This window comes from Hevea brasiliensis, chromosome 7 (genome assembly GCF_030052815.1).
Source record: "Hevea brasiliensis isolate MT/VB/25A 57/8 chromosome 7, ASM3005281v1, whole genome shotgun sequence".
Classification (NCBI taxonomy): domain Eukaryota; kingdom Viridiplantae; phylum Streptophyta; class Magnoliopsida; order Malpighiales; family Euphorbiaceae; genus Hevea; species Hevea brasiliensis.
The window spans coordinates 102,719,888-102,744,739 of NC_079499.1; the positions used below are offsets into that span (position 1 = coordinate 102,719,888).

The window sequence follows — 24,852 nt, forward strand, 5'->3', positions numbered from 1 at the left end:
TGGATGCTAGGAGACATCAAGTCAAGCCTAATAGAAGTATAGTGAGTACTTGAGATGTCAGAGGAATGGTCAATGAATAGTTAGAGGTAAGAGTTTAACTACAGAATGATGACAATAGCAAGCAGGATACTACAATAGTGACAGAGAGCAGTAGAACTTAATTTATAGCGTACAAGAGTTTAAGGGGTAAATGTCTGCAACTATGCCGATAACCTCCTCTTCCTTACTCCTCCTTAATCGTTTGAAAATTCGAGGACGAATTTTTTTTAAGGGGGGAAGAATGTAACAACCCAAATTTCCTAATAAATATATTTTTATAAATTTTCTTTTATTGAGCTAATAATTTATTGATATCTTACTCATGAATTTAAATTAATATTTTTACAATGGTAATTTGTGTTAAATGGGTATTATTTTTACATGGATTACTATTTTTATCATTATTATTATCATTTATTTATATGACTAGTTTTAAACATCCATATTAAATGTTTAATTAAATATTATTTTATATTATTAACAATTGAATTAGTGGTCATTAATTTAATTATTATTATCATTATTATTAACAATGTTATTATTATCAATTTAAATATATTAAAGAAAGATTAAGGACCTATGTGAACAAATAAGAAAAGTTTAGGGATTTTACTAAAATTAAAAGTTAAAAAAAAAAAGGAGAAACCCAAAACGCAGTGCACAGCGCCCCCCCCCCCCCCCCTCCTCTTTCACTCTCCTTTTTCCTTGACTCTCTCTCCTCCCTCTCATTTTTCTTCTTGTCGGTGACCACCTTAGCGGCTCCAGCGTCGACCAATCCACCTCCAGCAACCACGGACGTCGGCCAAAGCTCCTCCAGCCTTCGAAATGAAGAGAGAAAGGAGAGGAACCCGTGTGATGGGGAGAGGACCATCCAAGGTCGTTTTCGGCCATCTTCGATGACGGGAAGACAGGGGATTCCAACAGTGAGCTTCTGGCAGCACTGGGTTCCTTGTCTAACCAAGACTCGTCGGTTTTAATGGAGTTTTCTGACGAGTTGAAGAGAGAGAAAGAGGAGAGAGAAAGTTAAGGCAGTAAACTTTCCGGCCATTTTCTCGGCGATTCGGCCGTCGGATCAAAAATCTGAGACTACAGATGGACTCAAAACAATGAAATCTTTGAGATAGGACTGGTCCCGCTCTGATCGAAAACCGTTTGAAAAAGACGATAATCAGACGGTACAGATCGCTTGGTGAGATTTTCGCACTTTTTCGATTCTCAAAAATTTAAAAATAATTTTATGATAATTATTAACAAAATTTGAAATTTATTTAGGTGTAATCGGATCGAGGATAGCTCACTAGCGCCGAGACTGCATTTTCAGCCAGATCCGGCTCCTCGGCAGCCTTTCTCAGAATTTAGTTAATATTATAGTCAAACCTAGTATTTTCAGACGTTTTGGACGCGTTCTAGGTGTCAGATTTGACATAGGTAAGCCTGAACTCCAAGTTGCTCATTTTTTGCTAATACTAATTTAGAATAAAAATTCATAAAATATTTGTGGGTGATTATAAAATTATAATTCTTTTTGCAATAGTCTTATAACCCTATTAAGGACAGCGAGACAAAATTTTATAATTTTTAGAGCTCATTTAGGTAGTTTTTGCAAACGGGTTAGTTGTAGGGACTAAATGGTAATTTTTTAAATTATGGTTGTTGACTGTTTGGATGGGCCCAGGAGGGGCCTTGTGATGTGATTGAGTTGTGATTGTGTGATTTGCCGATTTAGAAGTGTTATTTGAATCTTTTTACAGGTTGGATAGGTCATAGGCATAGGGGAGACTCTGTCGGATTTCCGGTATAAAATAAGTTGTCTATTATTTCTTTAGAGTCTTATTTTCAATTAGTACTAATAAATCTATAATATAATTATCTAGGTGATTGAGGTTAGCTATTTTCTTCCACTCAACAGCCACAATAGCCTCTAGTGCACTGTGAGTAAAATATTAATTTTAATTTTAATTATAATTTCGATATTATTATATATTCAAGCATGCCTATGCATCACTTATAAATATGTATCTATATAGTTAAACACTAGGCACATTCTATATTATATTCATAATTGATGAAGTGACATGGATGTTATTTGTGATAATTTGGAGCAGTGTACGTGCGTTGGTGTGCGTGTGGTATAGTGTTGGATATGGACAGGACGGGTAGACACGACTTGAGAGACACTCGCTGGCAGAGGTTGGATTAAAAGGGCTGTATAGGGGATCAGCTCCCATATATTTACTGTCTGAACATTACTGGGTGTGTGAGTGCTCCAAATTACCTTTTTGCTGTTATGATGTGATGTATATGAAAATTTTGATAGTGTTGCATTCCACTCTTAGGATGCATTAGCTTTAGATAGATATAAAAATTGTAGTTAAAATTGATATTTTACTCTCCGAGTCGAATGCTCACTCCTGTTCACCTTATTTTTTCAGGTTACAAGAGGAGACTTTTTTTCAGAATAACCTGCTTCTTTTCTCGCAGGTTATCAATAATTACTTAATTTTATTATTATTCTCTAAAGTTGTAATTTAGAACTCTGTATGTGTTAGCAGTAGTATAAACCCTATTAGGAATTGTGTTAATTTAAATTCTTGAAGTTAATAAATAAAGATTTATATGATACTTAAATAATTTGTAAATGATGTCACCGGGTTGAGCTAAGCTCCCCTAATTTGAGTTTCTGATAATTATTGGGTTAAGTTGGTCCGGAATAAAATTATAATATTTTAATTTAAATTATTTTTATATGCATGTTGGGCCTAAATTATGGGCCTGGTTATGGGTTTGAGAATAGTAAGGCTTACTACGGGCCTCGGGAGCTTTATGCCGACCCAGGTTCTAGTGCCGTTCCGGGCCATAGGTTGGGTCGTGACAGTTCATATCCTTAAAGACCAAAAACAAACTGATTGGAAGTAGGATATGGTGGTTTTGTCACCATGGCTAGTTGAAAATTATCATACTTTGATCCTAGATCATGAGCAAACTAAAATACTTTGTAAAGATTAGAGACAAGTTTATTTATGAAGTAAGATTATCACCATCATGTATTGACTTGAATTCTTTCTCACATTCTTCTAAGGAACGTGACCCTTTCTTGATGGTCATGAGCATGTTTTTTAACAATCCTTCTTTCTTAATAGAGGTTTGAAGTAATTGTTCTTCCAATGAACTCCAGAGAAGATAAGCCATTACATTTTTGTCAATGGATGGTTGAGCTTCTTTTTTATTATACTAAGAAGTCATTAAACGAGTAACCATCATTTGCTACCCATAGGACCAATAGGCTGGGTTCACATTCTTATCTTTAAAATTGCTTCAGGTTTTCCACCATTTTGTTGAAGGTGTTGGAGAAGTCCAAGACTACGAGCAAGATGAAGAATTTGTGAATGCCACATGAGATAATTATTTAGCCCTAGTTTCTTTGTTTATCAAAGACAACTAAAAGAAACAATAACAAAACAACTTAAGGCAACATAAGAGTTTAAACAAAAAAAATTTGCTCAATAGGATTGATAACAAAAGAAACACTACGACCAACCTGGGAGGCTATGGAGTGAGCCACATCGTTAGCAATTCTCTTCACAAAGGTAAAAGAGCAAGCCTCAAAGGAACCTAACAAAGATGTGATGTCTTTATGATGCTTTGGATGCTTAGTGGAATTGAACCTTCTTTAATAGCTTTAATGATTGTTTGAGAATCACCTTCGACCTCAATATGCTGGAAGCCTTTGGCTCTATCCAGCAACAAAGCTTCTTGATAAGCGAGGCTTGCTAGCACGAGCGAGTCAATAATGTCTATGGAAGTCTTATACGACCAACCATGGGGATATCCTTGAAAATTCTACACTATGGCCACCACTGAGCCTAGATTCTTTGCTTTGTTGACTACCTTATCAAAGTTGATTTTGATTCTGTTCCTCCTTAGGGGCATCCAGGAGATGGGATAAACCATATCCGGTCTCTGAGCTGGGGGAAGGTTCAAATGTTTGACTTGATGCTGAGCTGAAGTATAATCATTATAGTGTTTAATGGCACTAGATATGGAGTGAGTTCCTGAGGAACTCTGGTGGTTGAATGATAGCATGTTCCTAGATTTCCACTGCTGCCATAGGAAAAAAACGAAGATGATGGCATACTCAAAATAATTCTTTTTTGTATAAATAGGCTGTTAATTCAATCCAAATGTCCTTAATCGAATTCCCTTACAATTTACTAGATCTCAACTAGAAAGAAGAAAGAATCTAGAATTCTTTTGCTGTAAGACATTGGAAGAAAATATGCTTGTGGGTCTCTACTTCTCCACAGAAGTCGCATTCTTTAAGCACATAGGGGAGTCTTCTATTAATTAGGGCTTTAGAGGGTAACTTCTCTTGCAATAGGGACAATAAGAAAATAGTAAGTTTTTTCGAGATTGGAAGCTTCCAAACTCGTTTCCAAAAAACGGTCAAGTGCATTTATGCATTCAGTCCCGGACCTGCTTGGTCACTATCCTGGGCTAGAAATAGGATGTGCTTATGTCACGACCCAACCTATGGGCTGGACCGGCACTAGGACCTAGGCCAGCCTAAAGCCCTCGAGGCCCGTAGTAAGCCTAACTATTCCTCAACCCAACTCTAAAGCCCATTTGGGCTCAATTTCAAGAATTCAATTGGATAGAGTCTGGCCATAAAATGGACCATTTAACGGGGAGTTTTTGACTTGCCCGACCTGTAAACACAATATATGATAAATTGGAGAGCTCAGTTCACCCTCCACATAATAAAAATATCATATCTCAAATGGGAGCTCAGCTCCCTCATCCAATCCCATTATGCATACAGTTTATAATCTTACAGGTCCAACATAACTTTTATAATACAGGCCCAAAATAAAATAAATACTTTTAACACATGCGGGGTCTAAAATTTAACTCAATTATTCAAAATACATTAAATACTTTCAATGGACCTGCGAAGAAGAAAAGCAGATTAACCACAATAATAATCCTCCTGTAGCCTGGAAAAATAAATGAACAGGAGTGAGCGTTCGACTCAGAGAGTAAAATATCAATTTTAACCATAATCTCTATAGCTATCTAAAGCTAATGCACCCTGTGGAGTGAAATGCAACATTGTTAATATTTTCATATCATAACAGCAAAAAGGCAATTTGGAGCACTCACACACCCAATACTGTCAAAAAATACATATATGGGACCTGATCCCCTATACAGCCTCTTAATCCAACCTCTGCCAGCGAGTGTCTCTCAAGCCGTGTCTACCCCAAAGGACCGGGTCCCAGCGAGTGTCTCTCAAGCTGTGTCTATCCGTTCTGTCCATATCCACTACTATACCACACGCACGCCACACACACACACTGCTCCAAATTACTACAAACAACATCCATGGCACTTTAACATTTATGAATGCAACATAAAATGTGCCTAGTGTTTAACTACATAGATACATATTTATAAGTGATGCATGGGCATGCTTGAACATATAATAATATCGAAATTACAATTAAAATTAATATTTTACTCACAGACTCAACCGAAGTCACTGTGGCGGCTGTGCGGAGGAGGAAGGCTGTCCCAACTCACCTGACAATTTTATTATAATTATTTAATAAATTTGACTCAATACAAATTAAGAAAAGACTAAAGATATCCTAAGTCGTGCTGAAAATCCGGCAGAGTCTCCTTTATACATAGGACCTACCCAACCTGCAAAAGGGTTTAAAACGCACTTCTATATCTACAAACTATACACCCATAGCTCAATCACATCACACAGCTCCTCTTGGGCCCATCCAAACAGTCAAAAATTATAATATGAAAAATTACAATTTAGTCCTTATAATTAACCCTTTTGCAAAAACTATCCAAATGAGCTCTAAAATTCTTAAACTTTACCCCGCGGTCCTTAGCAACATTACTAAGCTAATGCAAAAGGAATCATAATTTTCTGAGCTATCATGAATATTTTATGGATTTTTAATCCAATTCAAGTACTAGACAATTAAGAAAAAGTAAGGTTCGGGTTTATCTATGCTGATTCTGACCCCGGGGACACGCTCGGAACATCTGACAACGATGGGGTAGCTAAAATCTAGACCTAATTCCGAGACTTTTTCGGTAGCCTGTCTGTCCGGCTCGAAATTTACAGACCTGGGCAACCATTGAATTTCCACGAATTGAAGGTACCTACACGAAGCACACAATACAGGGGTTAGTATATAATTTTTACGAAATTTTCTAAGCTCATTTAGTGCTCGGAAAAATACTACGAAGTTTCATGGAACCCACCGAAAAATGGTGTCGGAAAATTTTGAAATTTATATTGCCGCGAAGGTCTTGACGAGTGGAGCGCTTCGGTACTCTCGGTTTTCTCGTGGGGTTCACAGTTTGCGAAAAATTTAGCCCAAAAATCCAAATAGGCTAAAACTTCTTGGACAAAAATTGGGCAAACCGCTAATAGATTTTGGTGTTCTTGGTGTCTATGGAAAGCTCTCGAGGTGTAGAAGAGTTTTGACATAAGACCCATTCCGATTGGTGGCCGGATCGACCGGATTTTGGCCGGGAAGGCGAAGCAACGCGCGCGAGCAGGGGGAACTTCTTGCGCGTTTTTCGGCCGCCTGGAGCGTCGGCGGGAGGAGGGAGGCGGCCCAGCGAGTGGGGAGTCTTTGGGTTGGCAACGCAGCGAGGAGAGGAGAGAGAAAACGGGAGAGAGAGAGGAGACGTCGAGCGTGCGCGAGAGGAGGAAGAAAAGAAAAATGGCTGATCCGATTCGACCTGTCCGATCCAATCCGATTCAATTCCGCCGGTTCAATTTAGGATACAAAGTTTTGAATTTTTTACTCTGCCTTGGGACCGAAAACGAGGTCCAAAAATTTCGAAAAATTTCTAGAAAACTCAGAAAAATTCGTAGAGTCCAAATATATTTTTAGTTTTACCACGTGGTCTTTAAATTAATTTTTAAAAATCATCAAAATTTTATATTTTCAGAAAATCGAACCCGATTTATAAAATCCGAAAAATTTCAAATAATTTCTTAAAATTTAAATAAAATAAAATATTAATATTTACGCACAAAGTAATAAATTAAAAAATTAGGGGCGTTACAGCTTAACTACTTGGTAGCCCGATTTCACTTAGTAATCCCCTTGATTTGTGTAATGCCAAACCAATTTATGCGGTTGACACCTAATTGACATAGGGATGGAAAGAATGTTGTGCACTTCTTCCTCTATGAAGTTATCTCTTAGCTTCTGAATATCCCATGAGTGACCATTTCTTGAAGAAGCTGGGAAACCCAAATTGTGGTAACATCATGATTAGTTTTGACTTGGGGTAAGTTTGGGAATGATTTAAGAAGCCACTTTTCGAGTTTGAATCTCATTGACTACTATACGAGTTCCTCATAAATAAATGATATATAAATTTTATTATAAATTTCCAGTGAGCTGTAGGCTCTCCTTAATCCGAAGATATTGATCTATGGCTACAAAATAACTTACAATAACCTACAATCATTTTAGGTAAAAGATGTGAGGAAAAGTCTTGTGAAACTGAAAGACCCACTAGCTCAAGAAAAATTGGATTCCAGCACTACCAACTTAAATCCGCCATTCCAAGTCAAGCAAAGATTACATATTTATTGGCTCACTAGGTTTTGTGATGCTAATTGATGAAGTTTGGTTAATTTTGAGATAGAGTACTATTGATTCTCTTTTGTAAAGTAAAAAAGCATTATTACCCTTTACTTGACATGGGAGTAAACTGCAATCAAGTATATGATACGAAGTCTTCTGTTGAATTTAAAGTGTAAAGGAGAACTATCCTCCCCTTTCATTGTCCAATCATATTCATTATTTTGCAGAAAAAGAAAAGAAAAAAATTATTATTATTATTATTATTATTATTATTATTATTATTATTATTATTATCTCGTATTGATTTAGGATAATGTATCTATATTATATATAAAACTGAGTAAATCTCTTTTTCCAAAGTTAGTTTTTGGAGTAGAGTTAAGTCTGATATATTTTCTCTATAATTATTATTATTTTTAATACAAGAGAAGAGAATAATTAAAGAATGAGAATAAGACAAAGGAAAAGAAAAGGCCAACATGTGCATGCATTCTACTGTCATAGTCACTTTTTTTTTCCCATAATATGTTTTCGCTTTACTATATATATCAAAGGATTCAATTTAATTTTATCAACATTTAACAATGCTTAATTTGTAAATAAATAAATAAATAAATAAAGTCACCCCTAGCTAAGCTGGAGTCTCCTAAAGGAAAGGATCATGCATGACTTAAAGCCTTCGAGGGCTACATTAATTCAAAGTAATGTGAATGTGTGTACTTGTGTTTCTCTTTAAGCAATACAAATTAACCCCAATTGAAGTAACTTTGTCTACCACCCTGCACTTTGGATAAAAAACAAAATTAATTTTTTTTATATTATGATTTTTTTAAAAAGAAAAAGAGAGATTCGATTACTTAGTACCTCTCAAATATCATGAAACAAATATCTATATTCCATCATTAAATATTTTCTTTCAATGATATTTCTTTTTATTTATTTGATTTTAATCAAAATTTGAGTTACTCAAAATAAATGATTCTATGGACTCCAATGATACTTTAAGAAAAGATGCATGGCTATCTCTATTATTATTACCTAATTTAGTATGCTTTTGGGAAAGATTTTGCTTAGTAGAAGATTTACCAAAAATAAGCAAACAAGGAATAAAAGTTTTTAACCAAGATCACTATAGCTATAATTAGCTTGTATATGGTTATTTATTTACTAATTAAAGTAATCTTGACTTTCTCCATTACTTTTTTTTTTTTGCAAAATGACTTTTATTTAATTATGTTACTCTTGTAAATTTTAGAGAAGTAGTTAACAGTAAAAAAATAATTAATGGTATAATAGTTAATAGTGCTTTTGTAGGAGGTCAATAAGAAATCTTAAATGAAGTATGGTGCTATTCCGTTTGTTAACTTTGTTAACCTAATCCCCTAAAGTTAAAATTTAACTCCTAAAAAGAAAGGTTAAATTTTAAGGAGGTTAAAGGTTAACATTTTCTCTTATTTACTTCCAAATAACATTAATAAGGAGTTAAAAGTTATAAAAGTAATAATTACTTCATATCAAACACTCTCATAAAAGTCATTATTTTATCAATAAATTTTAATTTTTAATAATATTAGATTTAATTTTAAAACTGTAAAGTTTTAAATTTAAATTTTAAATTAAACAAAATTATCTCAACATTTAACAAAAAATAAAAGCTTATCAATTCGATATTTGATGATTTTTTTTTCTTTTTAATTAATTTAATTTTTATGAAATCATTTTAGTTAAAAATTTAAGATAATAAATAAAAATTTAAGAATAAATTTTAATATCCTTAGCATATTCATTTATGCAAATATAAACTTAAGACTTTTTTTGTTGAGAAAATTTAATATTATGTAATAAAATTACCCAATTTAAAATTCAAATTTTTATATAATTAAGAGTTCAAAATAAGTTTTAATATCTTTACCATTTGATGGATATATATATATATATATATATATATATATATATATATATATATATATATATATTTCACTATGTTAAATAAGGATCTTTCTTGTAAATTTCTTATCAAATCCTCTAAAAAATTAATAATAAAGTCTCATTCCACATGCTGGGTATGAACAGCATATATAATAGAGACTTGCACTGATGTGTGTGTGAATGAAATATTCATCATGTCCATTGAGGCATAGTCTTGCACTATGACAAATTTGACAAACAATCCAACCAATTAAACCTGCCCTAATTAATTAACCCTTATCGTCTTAGGTCACGTAATATCTTCTGTATATTTTTGTTTTTACTCATTTCCAACTCCAGTCAAAATAAGTTACCAGCCAATCTATGGGCCAATAAGCAAATTTGAGTGGGAATGGAGAGATTCTTTAGTCCATAGGGGAATTAATTGGTCACCTTATGATCATGACAGGGAGAAGCATACAATAAGCAGCAGGCAATCTTAATTAAGAATGTGTACATATATAAGAGAGAGAGAGAGCAAGTTGATTCATTATCCACTATGTTTTGTTTGGGAGTGCAGTGAGGTGAAAGAAAGTGCAAGGAAATGTGTATATATGATGGGAAATCCTTGACCTCACTGAAGCTTTCCATAAGTCTAATCCAAACTTTTTATCTGTTTCCAAATAGGAATTTCAGAGTTTGGAAAACAGGAAGGAAACTTCATCACATGAGCAGCATGACAGCTACCTCAATTTGTTTGATGATTTCAAGCTCAACCCTAATGACTAATTATTAAGTAAAGCATCCAATGGTTTAATTATTTTCAAATGCAACAATAATTATTGTAATTGTGCTTAGATGGTGAATTCTCTCTCCATTTCAATACAAGTTAAAAGCTTCTAGATATAGTATGACCAGAGGGCTGACTTGCTTGACCCTCAGAAAGAACACAGAAGGAGAGTGCTTCTTGAATGATGTTGAAATGACCAAACCAAAGTAATGCCATAACAGGTGCAATGACTGCTTTTTTTATTTTCTTGGGGGTCCAAGGCCAGTACTTATTGGACTTTAACACTGCCTCCAAGCATGCACTTTCCAAGAATTTGTTGCTCACCTTCCAGGTATGTGTTTACATCAGTTATCAGAAATCTGTTTTGGATTGAGGTTGAAATAAAAAAGATTATTTAATTTTTGATCCTTCAGCAAGTATATATATATATTTTCTGGGAAATAAATGGCTCTGATTTTTGACTTTGAAAACCAAGGATTTTTATCAGTCCTTCTTTGTTTTGTGTTACTGAAAAAGGAAACACAAGAAGAAAAATCAATGAAATTAGTGGCGGTAGAGCCGTAGCCTCGTAGAGAACTTTGTTTGTTTTCGTCGACAAAAATAGTTGAGAGCGCCCTCCAGCTTTTATACAAGCATATGGTGGGCACGACACCACTTCTTCTTCCTTCCCTTTTTTTTTTTTTTTTCCTTCAATAATAGAGATTTCACGAAAGAATTAGCTTGTCAAATTCAACAGAGTTAAAATTTAAAAAAATAATTAATATTTTATTAATTTTTTAAAATAACAAATAAAATGAAATAATTTTTTTTAATAAATGAGTAATAAATTTTGGAGGAAAAATCTTGGAAATAGGCTATTTACCAAACCAATTCTTAGGCAAATTGGTATACATGTAATGAGATGCATGCACATGTGCAGCTTTATGTCAACTCTAAATTTCACCCATTTTGTCGATTTGCTCGTTTTCTAATTTGCCTTTCCAACGCAAACTTCCTTTTTCACCCACGTGCGTTCTATTAAAATGATGTTCTTATAATTTTCTTTTTTAAATCATAAAATTAATTAATCAATTTTACAGTGAAAATACTAAAATTATTTATAAAATTTAAATACTAATTACAAATTTATTAAATAAATAATAAAATATTATTAATCATACATTATATATTTAACTTATAAATTAAAAAAATTAAGAAATTTAACTTTTTATTTTATTTTTATAAATTATATATTTATAAATTAATTTTATTAAATTATGCTTATAAATTATTTTTTATTAAATACATTAAATGCTTATCAATTAATCATAAGTAATTTAACTATATATGTAATTATTTAAAATTTTAAATACTTATAAACTTAAATTAATTGAGTGTTTACAATTGATTTTCATAAATTAAATCAAATACTTTCTTAATTTAATTTAATTAAGAAGCTCCATCAATACTTAAATTCAGTTGATTAATCAATATGAAGTGGATTTCATTGATAGTTAAGCATGTTTAACCAAAGGGGATTGCTCTAGCTTGATTAAATTTTAGGACCTTGGGTTTTAGGTTGGGCTTGGCCTTAGAGCCTAACTTTGACTTCTAAGTCATAAAGCTAAGCCCACTGCTGGTGAAAATTCTTAATGCTTGAGCTTATTAGGTCCATTTTTTTTTCTATGTAAATTTATTTTTATTTAAAAATTATAATAATAAAATAGCCAATATAAAAGACATTAAATTATTTAGTTATAATTATTTTTCTTTTATATCGAATGATATCATTATGCATATATTTCTATTTATAATAAAAAATTAAACATATTATATAAATATTATTAAATTTCGATGGAAATTTTTAAATTTTTTTAATTAATTAAAATAATAAATTTATTTTAAATTTATAAATATAAAAAGCATCTTATTAATTTGAGTATGAATTTAAAATATTTTATAAAATAGAGTTATTTGAAATTTTACTTTAAAAGAGTTTTTAATAATTAAGTAAAATAATTTTATTTAACATTTATAACTTACAAATAATTTATGTTAAAAATTATTTATTTTAAATTTTAATATCCAAACATGCAATAAAATTTTTTTTATAAAGAAGATAAGAAAGGGGTTTTTGCTCTTATATTTTAATAAATTATGGATGCTTGACACGTGAACCTATAATAATAAAAGAAATAAAAGAGAGGTTATAATGTGAAAAAAATGATTTTTTTTTGTTAAATTTTCAATGTTTAACTAATTTCTTAATGAAAATATTAACGTTGAAATAATAATATATATTTATATTATGGATGTATAAATATTTTTATATTTTAATAAAAATAAAAATTATTTTTAATTTTTAAAAATAAAAATTATTCTCTTTTAAAAATATTTTTAAAAAAATAGTTTAATTATCCTTTTTACTTTAGACCTTTACTACACGGCAAAATGAGTGCGATAAAATGTCATCTTCTGATCGGCTATGTACACAATATATAATTAGGGGGTGTTTGGTTTCATGTTGAGTTTCGGTGATGAGATGATAACCCAAATTAAAATTATATATTGTTTTGAGTTTAAAAAAAAAAAAAAAAATGATGAATGATGGGCGATATATGATACCATCTCACCATTTCTCTTTTTTTTTTTTTTTTTTTTTTTTTTTTTCATTCATCTTGTTTTATTTTTTATTTTGTCCATATTATCCTTTTTTATTTAACTTAAAAATTAATATTATTAATATTTTTATTTTTTTATTTATAATTTTAATATTTTAATTAATGTATTTCAACTTTGTTAAAATATTTTTTATTAATAACATAAAATATAAAATATTTATTTATATCCAAAAACTTAAAATTAATTATAAATTTTTCTATTAACAATAATAATTATTTTATTATTTTATCTATATTTTTAAAATTATTTAATTATCTTAAAAAAATAATTATTTTCTTATTTCAATAATAAAATAAATAATATAATATAAAAGATTAATAATTATATATTTAATTTAATAATAAAATAAATAATATAATGTAATAAATTTATAATTTTATATTTATTTAAATAATAAAATAAATTATATGATATATACCCTTATTAGTCATTTCACATATTACTAAATATAATTTTACCAAACACTTAATATAAAATAATCCTTATTGACAAGGTACTTGTTGCTATCGATTTTAAAATTTATTCGATTTATAATTTTGATAATTTTTATTTTCATAAAAATCAAAAAATTATTAATATATATAGGAAATAAAAAAAATCGAATCAAATTGAATCGAACCGAACCTTAAGATTTTTGAGTTTTGATTTCTACTTTTTTTGTTTTTATGTTTTTATTATTTATATTTAATGTTAAAAATATGAAATTTTATAAATTTCGGTTTGATCGGTTTAAAACCGAATCGAACCGATATTTATCGGTTCGGTTTTCTCTTATCAATCGGTTCGGTTCGATTTTTAAAATTTTTAATTTTCGATTTTCGATTTTATCCTACTTCTTGCCCACATTGCTTATACGTTCTGAGCTCAGGTGGAGGGAGTAGCGGAGAAATTACACCCTACTACAGTGTGATTTCATAGAGGTAAATTTAAATAAGTAAATAAATTATAAATAAAAAATAATAATTACTAAATTAAAAAAAAAATTTTGATAAGTAGTTTATAATTTTAAAAATTTACCTAAATATATATGTTCAATCATTATTAAATTGTCATTCTATGTAGGATATTCTATATAAAATCACCATTGTACACTATAATTATCCGGCGATTTAGTGGTCTAACTTGATTAGCTATCCAATCGGCACCTCTATTTGCAGCTCTAGGAACATAAACAATCTGAAGATGCTGGCACTGCCTAAGAAAACTCTTAACATTATGAATCATAGCCTCTAGTTTCCAGACAGTGAAATCTAGAGGAGATGAAATCACACTGCACAACTGAATCAATTCAATGATACAGGAGTGAAAACCCTGGCTATAAACAAAATTGCAAGCATCTTTCAAAACCAGTCCTTCGGCTGCATGAGAAGAAAGACTAACAAAAGAGGCTACACAACCGTCTATAACTTATCCATTCTAGTTTTGAACTATAACCCCATAACCCTCTGAAGAAGAAGCTTGCTCAAAGGAACCCACCGGAGAAGACCATCAGGTGGTCGCACCAGGTCATGAACACCAACTGCAAGAGACACTGCAAAGTTTGCTAACCAATCTGTAAATTTGTGCACTACTCAGACATTCCAGTCTTCTGTTAACAAATTGCATATCAAAGAAATAATTGACCTCAGGCTACCCAGGGGATCTAACAAATTCCACGCCTTGAGGCGCCTCTCATCCAACAACTATTAAACATCAATAATTTAATCTATGCTTAATTAGATGAATACTTAGAATCAGTAATAATTTAGAATTATAATTAAAATGATATAAATTAAAACTTATAATTTATTACCTTCTAACCATTTAGTTGCTATAACTTCTTAATTATTAACATTTAATTGCCAACCTCAATTAGTGATATTCAATTAAGCGATTATGAATTAACTATTTTATGCTTTTCAATTATTAATTCTGAATATTTAATTAATTAGTATGATTTTTAAATTAAAGTGTTTATTTTTGTGCCATTATATCCCATGATTGGAATTGAATTACCTCGTTTAAATTGAAAATTTTATTACCATTGTATGATGATTAATTTTTGTGATTAATGTAATCTTTATTCAATGAGTGGTTTTTTTTTTCTTTTGTTAGACAAGATTTGATTTTATTAAAGAATATTTCAGAATTATTTACTGTAAATTATACAATTTCAATGAAAAAAAGTATTGGGTTGAAGAAAAATAAGAATTTCAATATATGAAAGTTGATTAAAAATATTCTTTACTAAAATACTTTATTAAAAAAAATTTATATTCTTAAAGGGGTTAGCTCAATTGTTAAGGGAGATTTTAAAGTTGAACTTTCGACACCTCTTAATGTAATGATATATTTATATCTAATTAATCTTATCGATATAAATTTTGAATGTATTGTCAACTTATTTATGCACTATTTTTTTATAAAAAAAAAAAAAAAATTGTGTGGATGGCATTTGGTTTGTTACGTGAGAGGTGCCTTTTTCCTTGCAAATCAAGGCAGCTTTGATTTTGAAAATGAGATAAGGTTTTTGATAGGTGAAGTTGTCACAAGAAAAAAGGCCAACAATGAGAGAGAATTGATACGCCATTATAATAATAAAAAAGAAAATTGTCATATCGCATCTCTAACAATTAGTGGGGTAAACATTAGGTACACAATAATAATTAATAATTAATAAAATATGTATCTTCTATAATGATTGACATTTGTTTTAATAATTATGTAAAATCTCTTTTTTTCTCTTCTTCTTTTAACTAATTTTAGATTAATAAAATTATTTAAGGGTGGGATAAAAAAATAAATTATTAAAATATTAAAAAAAATAATATTATAGGATTATTTGATATAATTGAAATAAATAATCATGTCAAATAATATAATTAATTTTTTTTATTACGGTCAGGATTATTCTCGAATTAATTTTCACTAATCGTTATTAAATTTTATATTTAAATAATATTAAATGGTGTTTCGGCTTTGTAATATTGAGTTTACCACTAAAATTATGAAATTATTTATTTAAATTTCCAGTTAGAATCCAATCAAATTTTCATAATTAATTATATAAAAATTTAAAATTTAATTAATTAATTTTTGGCCTTTTTTTTAAAAGAAAATGTCAATATTTAAATTTCTATTTATTATAAAATAAGATATTAATCATTGAATAAATTTTATTTTAAAAGAAGAAGGCGGTAAGCACGAAGAAGGCACAAAAGGAAGTCAACGAGAGAAATAATTACATAAAAAATAAATTGTATAGACCAACAAATTCATACATTAAAAATACTGAGTTTGAAGATTAAGCTTCGCTGGCTCCTAACTTTTGCTTTGGGGTTGTCAAAGGATTCACATGACTTTCACTCTGATCTTTCATAACACAGAGAAAAAGAAGGAAAAAAAAAAAAAAGGAGAAAAATAGAGAAGAATCAAGACCCCACCTCGAAAATGACCTTCCCTTTTCTTTAAATCACTGTTCTTGTTGTTGTTTGTGGTCTTTCTCTTTCCTTTTCCATACTTTCCTGTTCATCAACTTCTTTTCAGATTCCTATTACCGTCTTAGATTGCAAGAAATTAGTATATTATTAAATATATAGATACTTAATAGTAAAATTAAGCTGCTTTTCTTCTCTGATTATAAGAGTTTTTCTTTGTCATCATGGACCTTTCCACCACCAAGAGAAGAGCTTTGCTTAAGGTCATTGTTCTGGGTGATAGTGGGTATGCAAATCATGTACTCCCTTGCGTTTTTCTTCTTGTTTGTTGTTTTTCACATGTTGGTTTCTAGTGTTTGATTATTTGTTTTTTTTTTTTCTGTCTGGTTCTCGAGAAATTCTTCTTTACTTATTTTTTTCCTTTTGGTTTTGTTTCCTGATGTTTTAAGGGTGGGAAAGACCTCCTTGATGAATCAGTATCCATTACATGATGATGATAATAATAAAATCTTCAAATGTTTTACTAGTCTCAATTTATTTTGCCACTTCTTTTGAGTTATATTCATTTTCTTTGATGTTGTTTCTATTTCTTGGAAGTTTTAGCAGGCTAATGTCCTGGTGATAGGTGCAGCTCTTAAATAATGCCATATCTGACCTTATTCAATTTCTTGTTCAGTGAATATTTTCTAATTATTAGTCCAGCTTAATTACATTTTCCCCCTCCAAATATGCAAGTTTTCATACACAGAATTTGAGTTTGCTGCCTTCAGAATCCATCCTTTAACTGCTTATTAATTCAGATATGTATATAAGAAATTTAGCCAACAGTATAAAGCTACAATTGGTGCTGATTTTGTCACCAAGGAACTACAGGTTGATGATAACCTGGTGACCCTGCAAGTGAGTAACTTGTACAAAACCTATATATTGCAGTAAATTTCTAACTTTTCTGATATAATATTAATCATGAATGTTCACGGCAGATATGGGATACAGCAGGTCAGGAGAGATTTCAGAGTTTAGGAGCAGCATTTTACAGAGGAGCAGATTGCTGTGTTCTTGTGTATGATGTGAATGTTCTTAAATCATTTGAAACACTTAACAATTGGCATGAAGAGTTCCTCAAACAGGTATATGATAATTCCTTTCATTGAGGCAGGTAAAAAGAGTCCATCTGTATACTCAGTCCTCGACAATTTTCTTGTCTATGGCAGGCAGATCCAGTCCATCCTGATGAGTTACCTTTTATATTACTTGGAAACAAGATCGATTTAGATGGCGGAAACAGCCGAGTGGTAGAAATGCAAATTGCATTTTCAATGTTAATAATCCATAGGTTGAAGTTATGGAAGCAGACTAAAGCAACATTTTGTGTGCAGGTTTCAGAGAAAAAAGCTGCAGACTGGTGTGCTTCCAAGGGAAACATACCTTACTTTGAGACCTCAGCAAAAGAGAATTATAATGTGGATGAAGCATTTCTATGCGTTGCAAGAACTGCACTAGCTACTGAACATGAACATGACATGTAAGTGTCCCTTAGGGATCAAAACTCTTAACTGTTAGATTGATTGTTTTGTTTCCTAATCTATGATCAGTTCCTGCAGATACTTCCAGGGTATATCAGAAACTGTATCAGAAGTTGAACAAAGAGGAGGATGTGCATGCTGAGAAAGGATCAAATATACATATAAAAGCATCAAATTAAATTCCAATTTTCTCATTGATTTGATTCTTTTATTATTTTTGGATTAAGATTTCTAACTGGCAATTGGGAGCTGTTTTAAGATCGAACTGATTGTTTAATTTGTAATTCTTGAAAGGAGAGAATCAAATTCAAGTGAGAATAAATCTGCATTAATAATCCAATAATTATCTGTATGAATTTATATATTTATGATGAACTCTAGCTTCACTAGCTGATCATTGACCAGCAATTGGTGATTGTCATGCCAGCAAATATGGCTAATGTGAACAATAATCCATCAACCAATCAACGGCTTTCTACGCCTTTGATCCAGCAACCCTATGGTTGAGTGCTACAGGAGATCTGGATGCAAATCCTAATAATTTTATTCCCTTTAATAATAATAATAATAATAATAATAATAATAATTGTTAGAATTAAATTATAAATAATTATAATTGCAAAATTTAAAAATATAAGCAAAATGTATAACTATATAATTATGATTTATTATTAAATAAGTTTTAAATAATAATTATTAAATTATTTTTTAGTAATTTAACTATTTAAATTTAATGAGTCAAGCTCATATTTAAAGTTAAGAGTTTAATAAATGAGCTAAATGTAAGTCACTTATAAGTTAAAACCGAAATTTTAAGGGAGAATCTATTTCCATAACCTAATTTATTAGGGTTATTATCAATTTAATAAATAATTTATTAAGATTATTATAAAAATTGTTTGCCCACAAAATAATTAGATTTTTGTTAATATTAGTAAATTATTTAACAAATAATTGATTGTTAATTTAAATATAAAATATTTAATTTATTAAGAATAAAAGTACAAAATTTTTTATTTTTTTAATTTAATTAAAACCTTTTCAAAATTTTACTATCTTTTAAAAGGTATGATAAAAAATATAAGATATAAATATATAAGCAATTTGAAATGAGATTGTTATAATTTTTTATTTTATTTATAAATAATTAATATTTAAAGTTATTTTAGGATTTCTTTTTATTTAAATTGTGGCCCAGGCATTTTAAGTTGTGGAAATAGATACTCTCAATTTTAAGATAAACTATTTTAATTTGAAATTTTGATTTAGTTTATTTTATAATTTGATTTAGTAATTTTGAAAAATATAAGAGTTTAATTTATTAAAAAAATTAAATTATATTATTTTCACATAAAATGAAAAATAATTCAAGAAATAATTTTAATAATCATACAATTATATTATTTTCTTTTTATATTGGTTGTAATGGTCTAGGTACTGCACTGGGAATCTATCTCCAATAGATCCAACGGTGCAGAAATAAGGCAGACGTACTCATCGAAAAGACACAGTCTCTCACGCTGAAACAGAGGGATGGATAGATACCTCAGAAACGCAGGCCCAAGCCCTAGCGAGCGAACAAATATAGAGATCGAAGAAGAAGAGAACAAAAACTACTAAGCTCCGATCATGGCGTTCACTTCACGTCTTCTATCCAGATCCAAACAGGTATTTTCAGATCAATTTCTCTTTATCCACGTTTTCATCCCTTAGTTCATCGAATCATAAGCTCATTTCCCTTAATTATTACTCACTGTTTTCGATTCCTTTTATCCTTCGTTTGGTTTCCGAGAAAATGACAGCAGCCCGAGGAAAAATTAAGTGGAACTAAGAGAAATGCCGAATCTAAGTCAAAGTGGCTGCGTTATACAATGTTATTGTTGTTATTATTTTGAATTTTGGATTTTGATTTTAATAGATTAGATATGGAAATGAATCTGATCATGTGTATTGGTGTTTTTGGTCTGCACTGATAATATGGGATTAATATGTACATGCATGAGGGTTTGATGTTATGAACTTTTTATAGTGGGTGGCTCTGAACATGGCTGTATTTGCTGGTAAAATGGAATTAACTCTGAAATGAATAGATTGTCACTGGAAATTTATACTTTGATTGGGTTTTGGGGGGAAACAATTGTATGTAGTTTTAAATCATGGTCCCATGCTTTGTTCCTGAGAATACTGAATTGGGTCCACCCAAGTTTTATTGTGGTTTTACTGTCTTCTTCACTGCCATTCTTAGCATAACCAATATGATAAATATTCTACTAAATAACTATGATTGATTGGGTATGCTGCAACTAGTGTGGTTGATTTCACATTGAGTTGCAATGTGAAACCTGAAATAAATGTTCTCATACAAAATCCTGGAAAGAAACTTTGATGGTGATATCAACAAAGCAGAGGTGGGTACAAAACATACTGCATTTTAATCTAAGTTGGATAAGATGTTATTGGCATTTTCGTTCATGTTCTTAAGATTCTATCCTGATTGGGGAAGCACCGTGTTTTATGTTTATCATTATGATTTTTTTAATTTTTATTTTGATTTGGTTCCTCTAGTTTCAACATCTTTTTCTGTTGGAATTATACAGCTGTATGGCAGTCAAGTCATTCTGCAGCAGAAGCATGTTATTCCAGTCCGTTTTTTTGCCAAAAAATCTGAACCTCCAGCTCTTAAGGGAGATGGTTAGTAAATGCAAATATTTCATCAGTATTAATGGGGCTTGTGTCATATTATAAAATTTGATATGATATGTTAAAGTTTTGTATCTTGTGATTCCAGTAATTCCCATCTCTTTATGTTGGAAAGGGTCTGCTGGGTAGGTTTTGCACTTCCACAACACCCCATTATTTTATGTTAAAGATTAACTATTCACTGTTTTTGTATTTTTTTAGACTTTTTAATTGCATGCTGTGAATTGCTATTACTTTTATAACATTTTGAAAAACACATTTTAGTTTGCCTTGGTCTATATTTGCAGTTGCATTTGTGCCTAGGTGATATGGGAACTTGCACAAAGAATGCTTTGTGCTCTCAATCACTCTTCCTTTACAGAGATGTTTGTGCATGAATTTTTTATTTCATTTTTTGTGTTACATGCATCAAATATGCTTTGTTTGCTTGCTGCATATTTGCATTGTGAGCTAGGTTATGGAAGAATAGCTATTTAAGGTCAGTGTTATTCTTATTTATTTGTTTTTGTTTTTCTAAAGATGCCTAATTGACTGGATCTTGCTGTTTTCTTTTTTTTTTTTTTGAGTGGAATCTTACTATAGATGCTGATGTTAAAGATTTGTGATGAGCATACCTTTATTATTTAGTGAAAAAGTAAGACATGTGGTTGTCTTCATTCTTTGATGGATCGATGATTAACTATTATATATTTGATGTGTTAAATGCATTTTATTTCCGATAAAAGTATGTGTTGATGATTTTTAATAATTTACTGATAAATTATTTGTATTTGAGCTGAAAAGAGATGCTAAAGAACATCTTTCTGGATGTCAAGAAGAAATTTGAGACAGCCATTGGAATACTTAGGAAGGAGAAGATCACCATAGATCCTGATGATCCAGCTGCTGTGAATCAATATGCGAAGGTCATGAAGACAATTAGAGAGAAGTAAACAAATCTTTCCCTTAATTTTTACCCTTACCATCTCTCTTTCACTATAAAAAATAAAAATTGAACTAAAATACATGTTATTATAGTTTCTTGGCTTTCTCCTGAGGTATAATATCTCTATGTTTAGCATCCTTTTCCCGTAATCTAATTCTGTAAAATGGCAAGGATATTTTATATATAAGCACAAGACATTGCTACTAATTCCTTTTTTAAAATTTTTCATTCCTTCTTTTTCTGTAATTAATGCACATATTATTTTCGTTTAGTACAAAATATTTGAGATTGACTAGAAATCACAATATTCTATTTTAGACAGATTTAGAATAACATCTCCATGATTAGCATCTCCTTAATGTTTTTTCTGTATGCCTTTGGCTCCTGCTATTATATAACTGCTCTTGAAGTATGTACTATGAGTATTTGAGTTAAATGTTGTATTTCCTGCAGGGCTGATTTGTTCTCTGAGTCACAGAGAATAAAACACACTATCGAGACACGAACTAAGGATATTCCAGATGCTCGGACATATTTGTTGACATTGAAGGAAATACGAATTAAGTATGTACTGTCCTTTTTAAATTTGTTTCCTATCCTGTTCTAGATATTATGGATGTTGCAATTTAGGCTTCACATCTATGTTCATGCATCATTGATGTTGGTGAACATGGTTAACAATTTCTTTCCCCTATATCTTGTTTATGAAGATAAAAGATATTCCTTTTTATGACCTGCCATATATGTATTTGGTATTAGCTTCTTTTTTTTCTTTCTTTTTTTTTTCGTTTCCAATGCTTTTGTTTGTAGCAAACCTGAAAGTTATATTCTCCAGCATAAAAAATTGCCTTTCCCAATTCCCATTTGTTTATGTAATTAATGTGGGCTTTTACCACTGCAGGAGAGGTCTCACTGATGAACTTGGTGCAGAAGCTATGATGATGGATGCTTTGGAGAGAGTTGAAAAGGAAATCAAGAAACCTCTCATGAGGAGTGATAAGAAAGGAATGGCTCTTCTAATGACAGAGTTTGATAAAATTAATAAGAAGTAAGAATCATTAACCAATGGAATTTATTTTGTTTTGTTATTATTATGTTGTATTATGATCAGGCTTGCTTTATCTTTCATATGAGACTTACATTTTCCATCTGAAAGGATAGGACTAGTCACTAAATTATATTCCCTATATTATTTAGTGTTGTTGAGTGCTAGCTCAATGAGTTGTTGCCTGCACATTTTATATCATTTCCCTGTGGTTTCATGCTAATGAATGCTGTTATACTTTTTGGTTTTATTTAGAGTTATGATGTTGCCAGAATTTAGGTTTCCTTATGCTGGAGCTTTATATCTTCGCTATTCATGTTATCAGGCTTGGAATTCGCAAGGAAGATCTTCCAAAGTATGAAGAAGAGTTAGAACTCAAAATTGCCAAAGCACAATTAGAGGAGCTGAAGAAAGATGCTCTTGAGGCCATGGAAGCCCAAAAGAAGAGGTATGCTTTTGGTGCCTTGCTTATGATCTTTCTATTATCAACCTATACTTCTGTAGGCAGGTTGGGATTGAACTGATGTAGGTCCCATGTCAGTATTTGACTAAAAGAAAGGAGTTCCTTACAAAGCCTTTAGAAGATCCTTCATAATTCTAAATTTAGTTATGAGGTTTTTGGTCTGAGACTGAAGACAATGTCTTTGGATGAATCAACTTTAAGTGTTTCTCATGGGAAAAAGTTACGGTCTGTAGCTTTTGTGAGGTTGATGAATGATAGGCAAGAAGTCTGCTTACGAGCAAAGCATAAACATCTAACTACATCTCTATCAAGTAGTAATGTTTAGATATCAAATATTGAAAGTTTGATATACACTTTTCTGAATGACAATCATTGAGATAGTATGTTGATGTTTTCCTAGGGCATTTTAATTTGGGTTCGACATGTTGTAGATAGAAAAAGTTTTGCATGAAGTTTGTTATTGATATGCGTTCTGCTCTTTTCAGGGAAGAATTCAAGGACGAGGCAACGGTGGATGTGAAATCTTTGGATATCCGGAATTTCCTTTGAGAATGTGCAGTGCTTGTTGATGGGTTTTGATTTGATGTTAAACAACTGGTCTGACACAAAGGAGGCCAACCTGCATAGGATGTGGAGACTACCTCATCTGTTTTGCTTGATAATAAAAAGGATTGCAGTTACAACTGCAGCAACTGAGTAGATATTGTGCTGCTGTTATGTATTCAATTTAATTGAAATGAAGAGCTGGAGATATTTTGTCGCTGCTTTTGCTATGAAATGATATTTCAGGAAGTTCTCTTTAACGATTAATATTCAACAGCCTTGTGGTGTCATTTTCAACCTCGAAAATCTCCTCTTCTGCTCGTGGGTGTTTGCTTATTCCAATTGCTTTCGGAAGAGCAAGTTCGATCGTGGTGCTAGGTAGCTGTTGAGTGGATTATATCCCTGTGGGGAGGGGGGCGTGAGGCAAAATATCATTCATTAGAATTATATAAAATGCATCAGGTAATGCCCAGGAAAAGGAAAGATGGTGGAGTTACAATGGTCTCACTTAAGTATCACCTTTTCAATATTTCCTAGATATGCGCTTCATAGAATCCTAATAGAATCAAACCACTGGTAAGTATCGTCTTCCCATTACACTATCATGGTATTAAGGATTTATGCCATGAAGGTATAGATAGACAGGAGTCGTCACTCGGGTAATAATCGGGACATATTCAGTGTTTCTTTCGAGGGTCATGGATGGTAACTTATTCCTTGCAGAGTTTCCATAATCGTCATTATCATAGCCCAATGTCTAGGTTTGGGATAGTGGGTATGTAAGGGGAAGGTGTTAGGCACCCCTTATGCTTGGTTTAACCTCGTTGATTCGAGTGCTAGTCTTTTACTAATGTTTATAGAAATCTTATTTATTATTCCTTTATTAAATTTTATCCTAAAAAATACAATTTTAATCCTATATACGCAAGTAATTCACAAAGGGTTATTGTTTACACACAATTTTCATGCACAAATAATTCCTGTCTATAGGGTTGCTAATTATTTAAATGATATTTACCATATGATTAAAATTAATTTATTATTGAGAATTTAATTTACAAACAAATTTCAATTTTAAATAACCCTACGTTTCTATTTAACATAATTAATTAATTTTTAAAAAATTACCCTAAGGATAATTAAACTAAGTTAATTATGTACATGTGTAATTTATTCTAATATCACATAAGGCCCAAACAATCACA

The 24,852-nt window shown here is 30.8% G+C and overlaps 2 protein-coding genes across 4 annotated transcripts; both read left to right on the top strand.

Annotated features, from left to right (window-relative positions):
• The first annotated feature begins 16,318 nt into the window (after nucleotides 1–16,318).
• LOC110632643 (ras-related protein Rab7) lies at nucleotides 16,319–18,360 on the top strand. 3 transcript variants are annotated; one of them, XM_021780935.2, is made up of 7 exons: nucleotides 16,321–16,731; nucleotides 16,895–16,921; nucleotides 17,246–17,345; nucleotides 17,429–17,575; nucleotides 17,660–17,740; nucleotides 17,825–17,970; nucleotides 18,041–18,360. In XM_021780935.2, exons 1-7 carry the CDS (start codon nucleotides 16,670–16,672, stop codon nucleotides 18,111–18,113), a joined length of 636 nt encoding a protein of 211 aa, XP_021636627.2. In that variant the 5' UTR covers nucleotides 16,321–16,669; the 3' UTR covers nucleotides 18,114–18,360. The 3 variants fall into 3 exon arrangements, with proteins under 3 accessions (XP_058006359.1, XP_021636627.2, XP_021636628.2); XM_021780936.2 differs by having other exon boundaries at nucleotides 16,332–16,731; nucleotides 18,050–18,360; XM_058150376.1 differs by lacking the exon at nucleotides 16,895–16,921 and having other exon boundaries at nucleotides 16,319–16,731.
• Nucleotides 18,361–19,472: 1,112 nt separating this feature from the next.
• LOC110632644 (probable ATP synthase 24 kDa subunit, mitochondrial) lies at nucleotides 19,473–23,907 on the top strand. Its single transcript, XM_021780938.2, has 7 exons — nucleotides 19,473–19,639; nucleotides 20,569–20,662; nucleotides 21,455–21,599; nucleotides 22,050–22,160; nucleotides 22,498–22,644; nucleotides 22,967–23,089; nucleotides 23,590–23,907. Exons 1-7 carry the CDS (start codon nucleotides 19,601–19,603, stop codon nucleotides 23,651–23,653), a joined length of 723 nt encoding a protein of 240 aa, XP_021636630.2. The 5' UTR covers nucleotides 19,473–19,600; the 3' UTR covers nucleotides 23,654–23,907.
• Nucleotides 23,908–24,852: the final 945 nt, after the last annotated feature.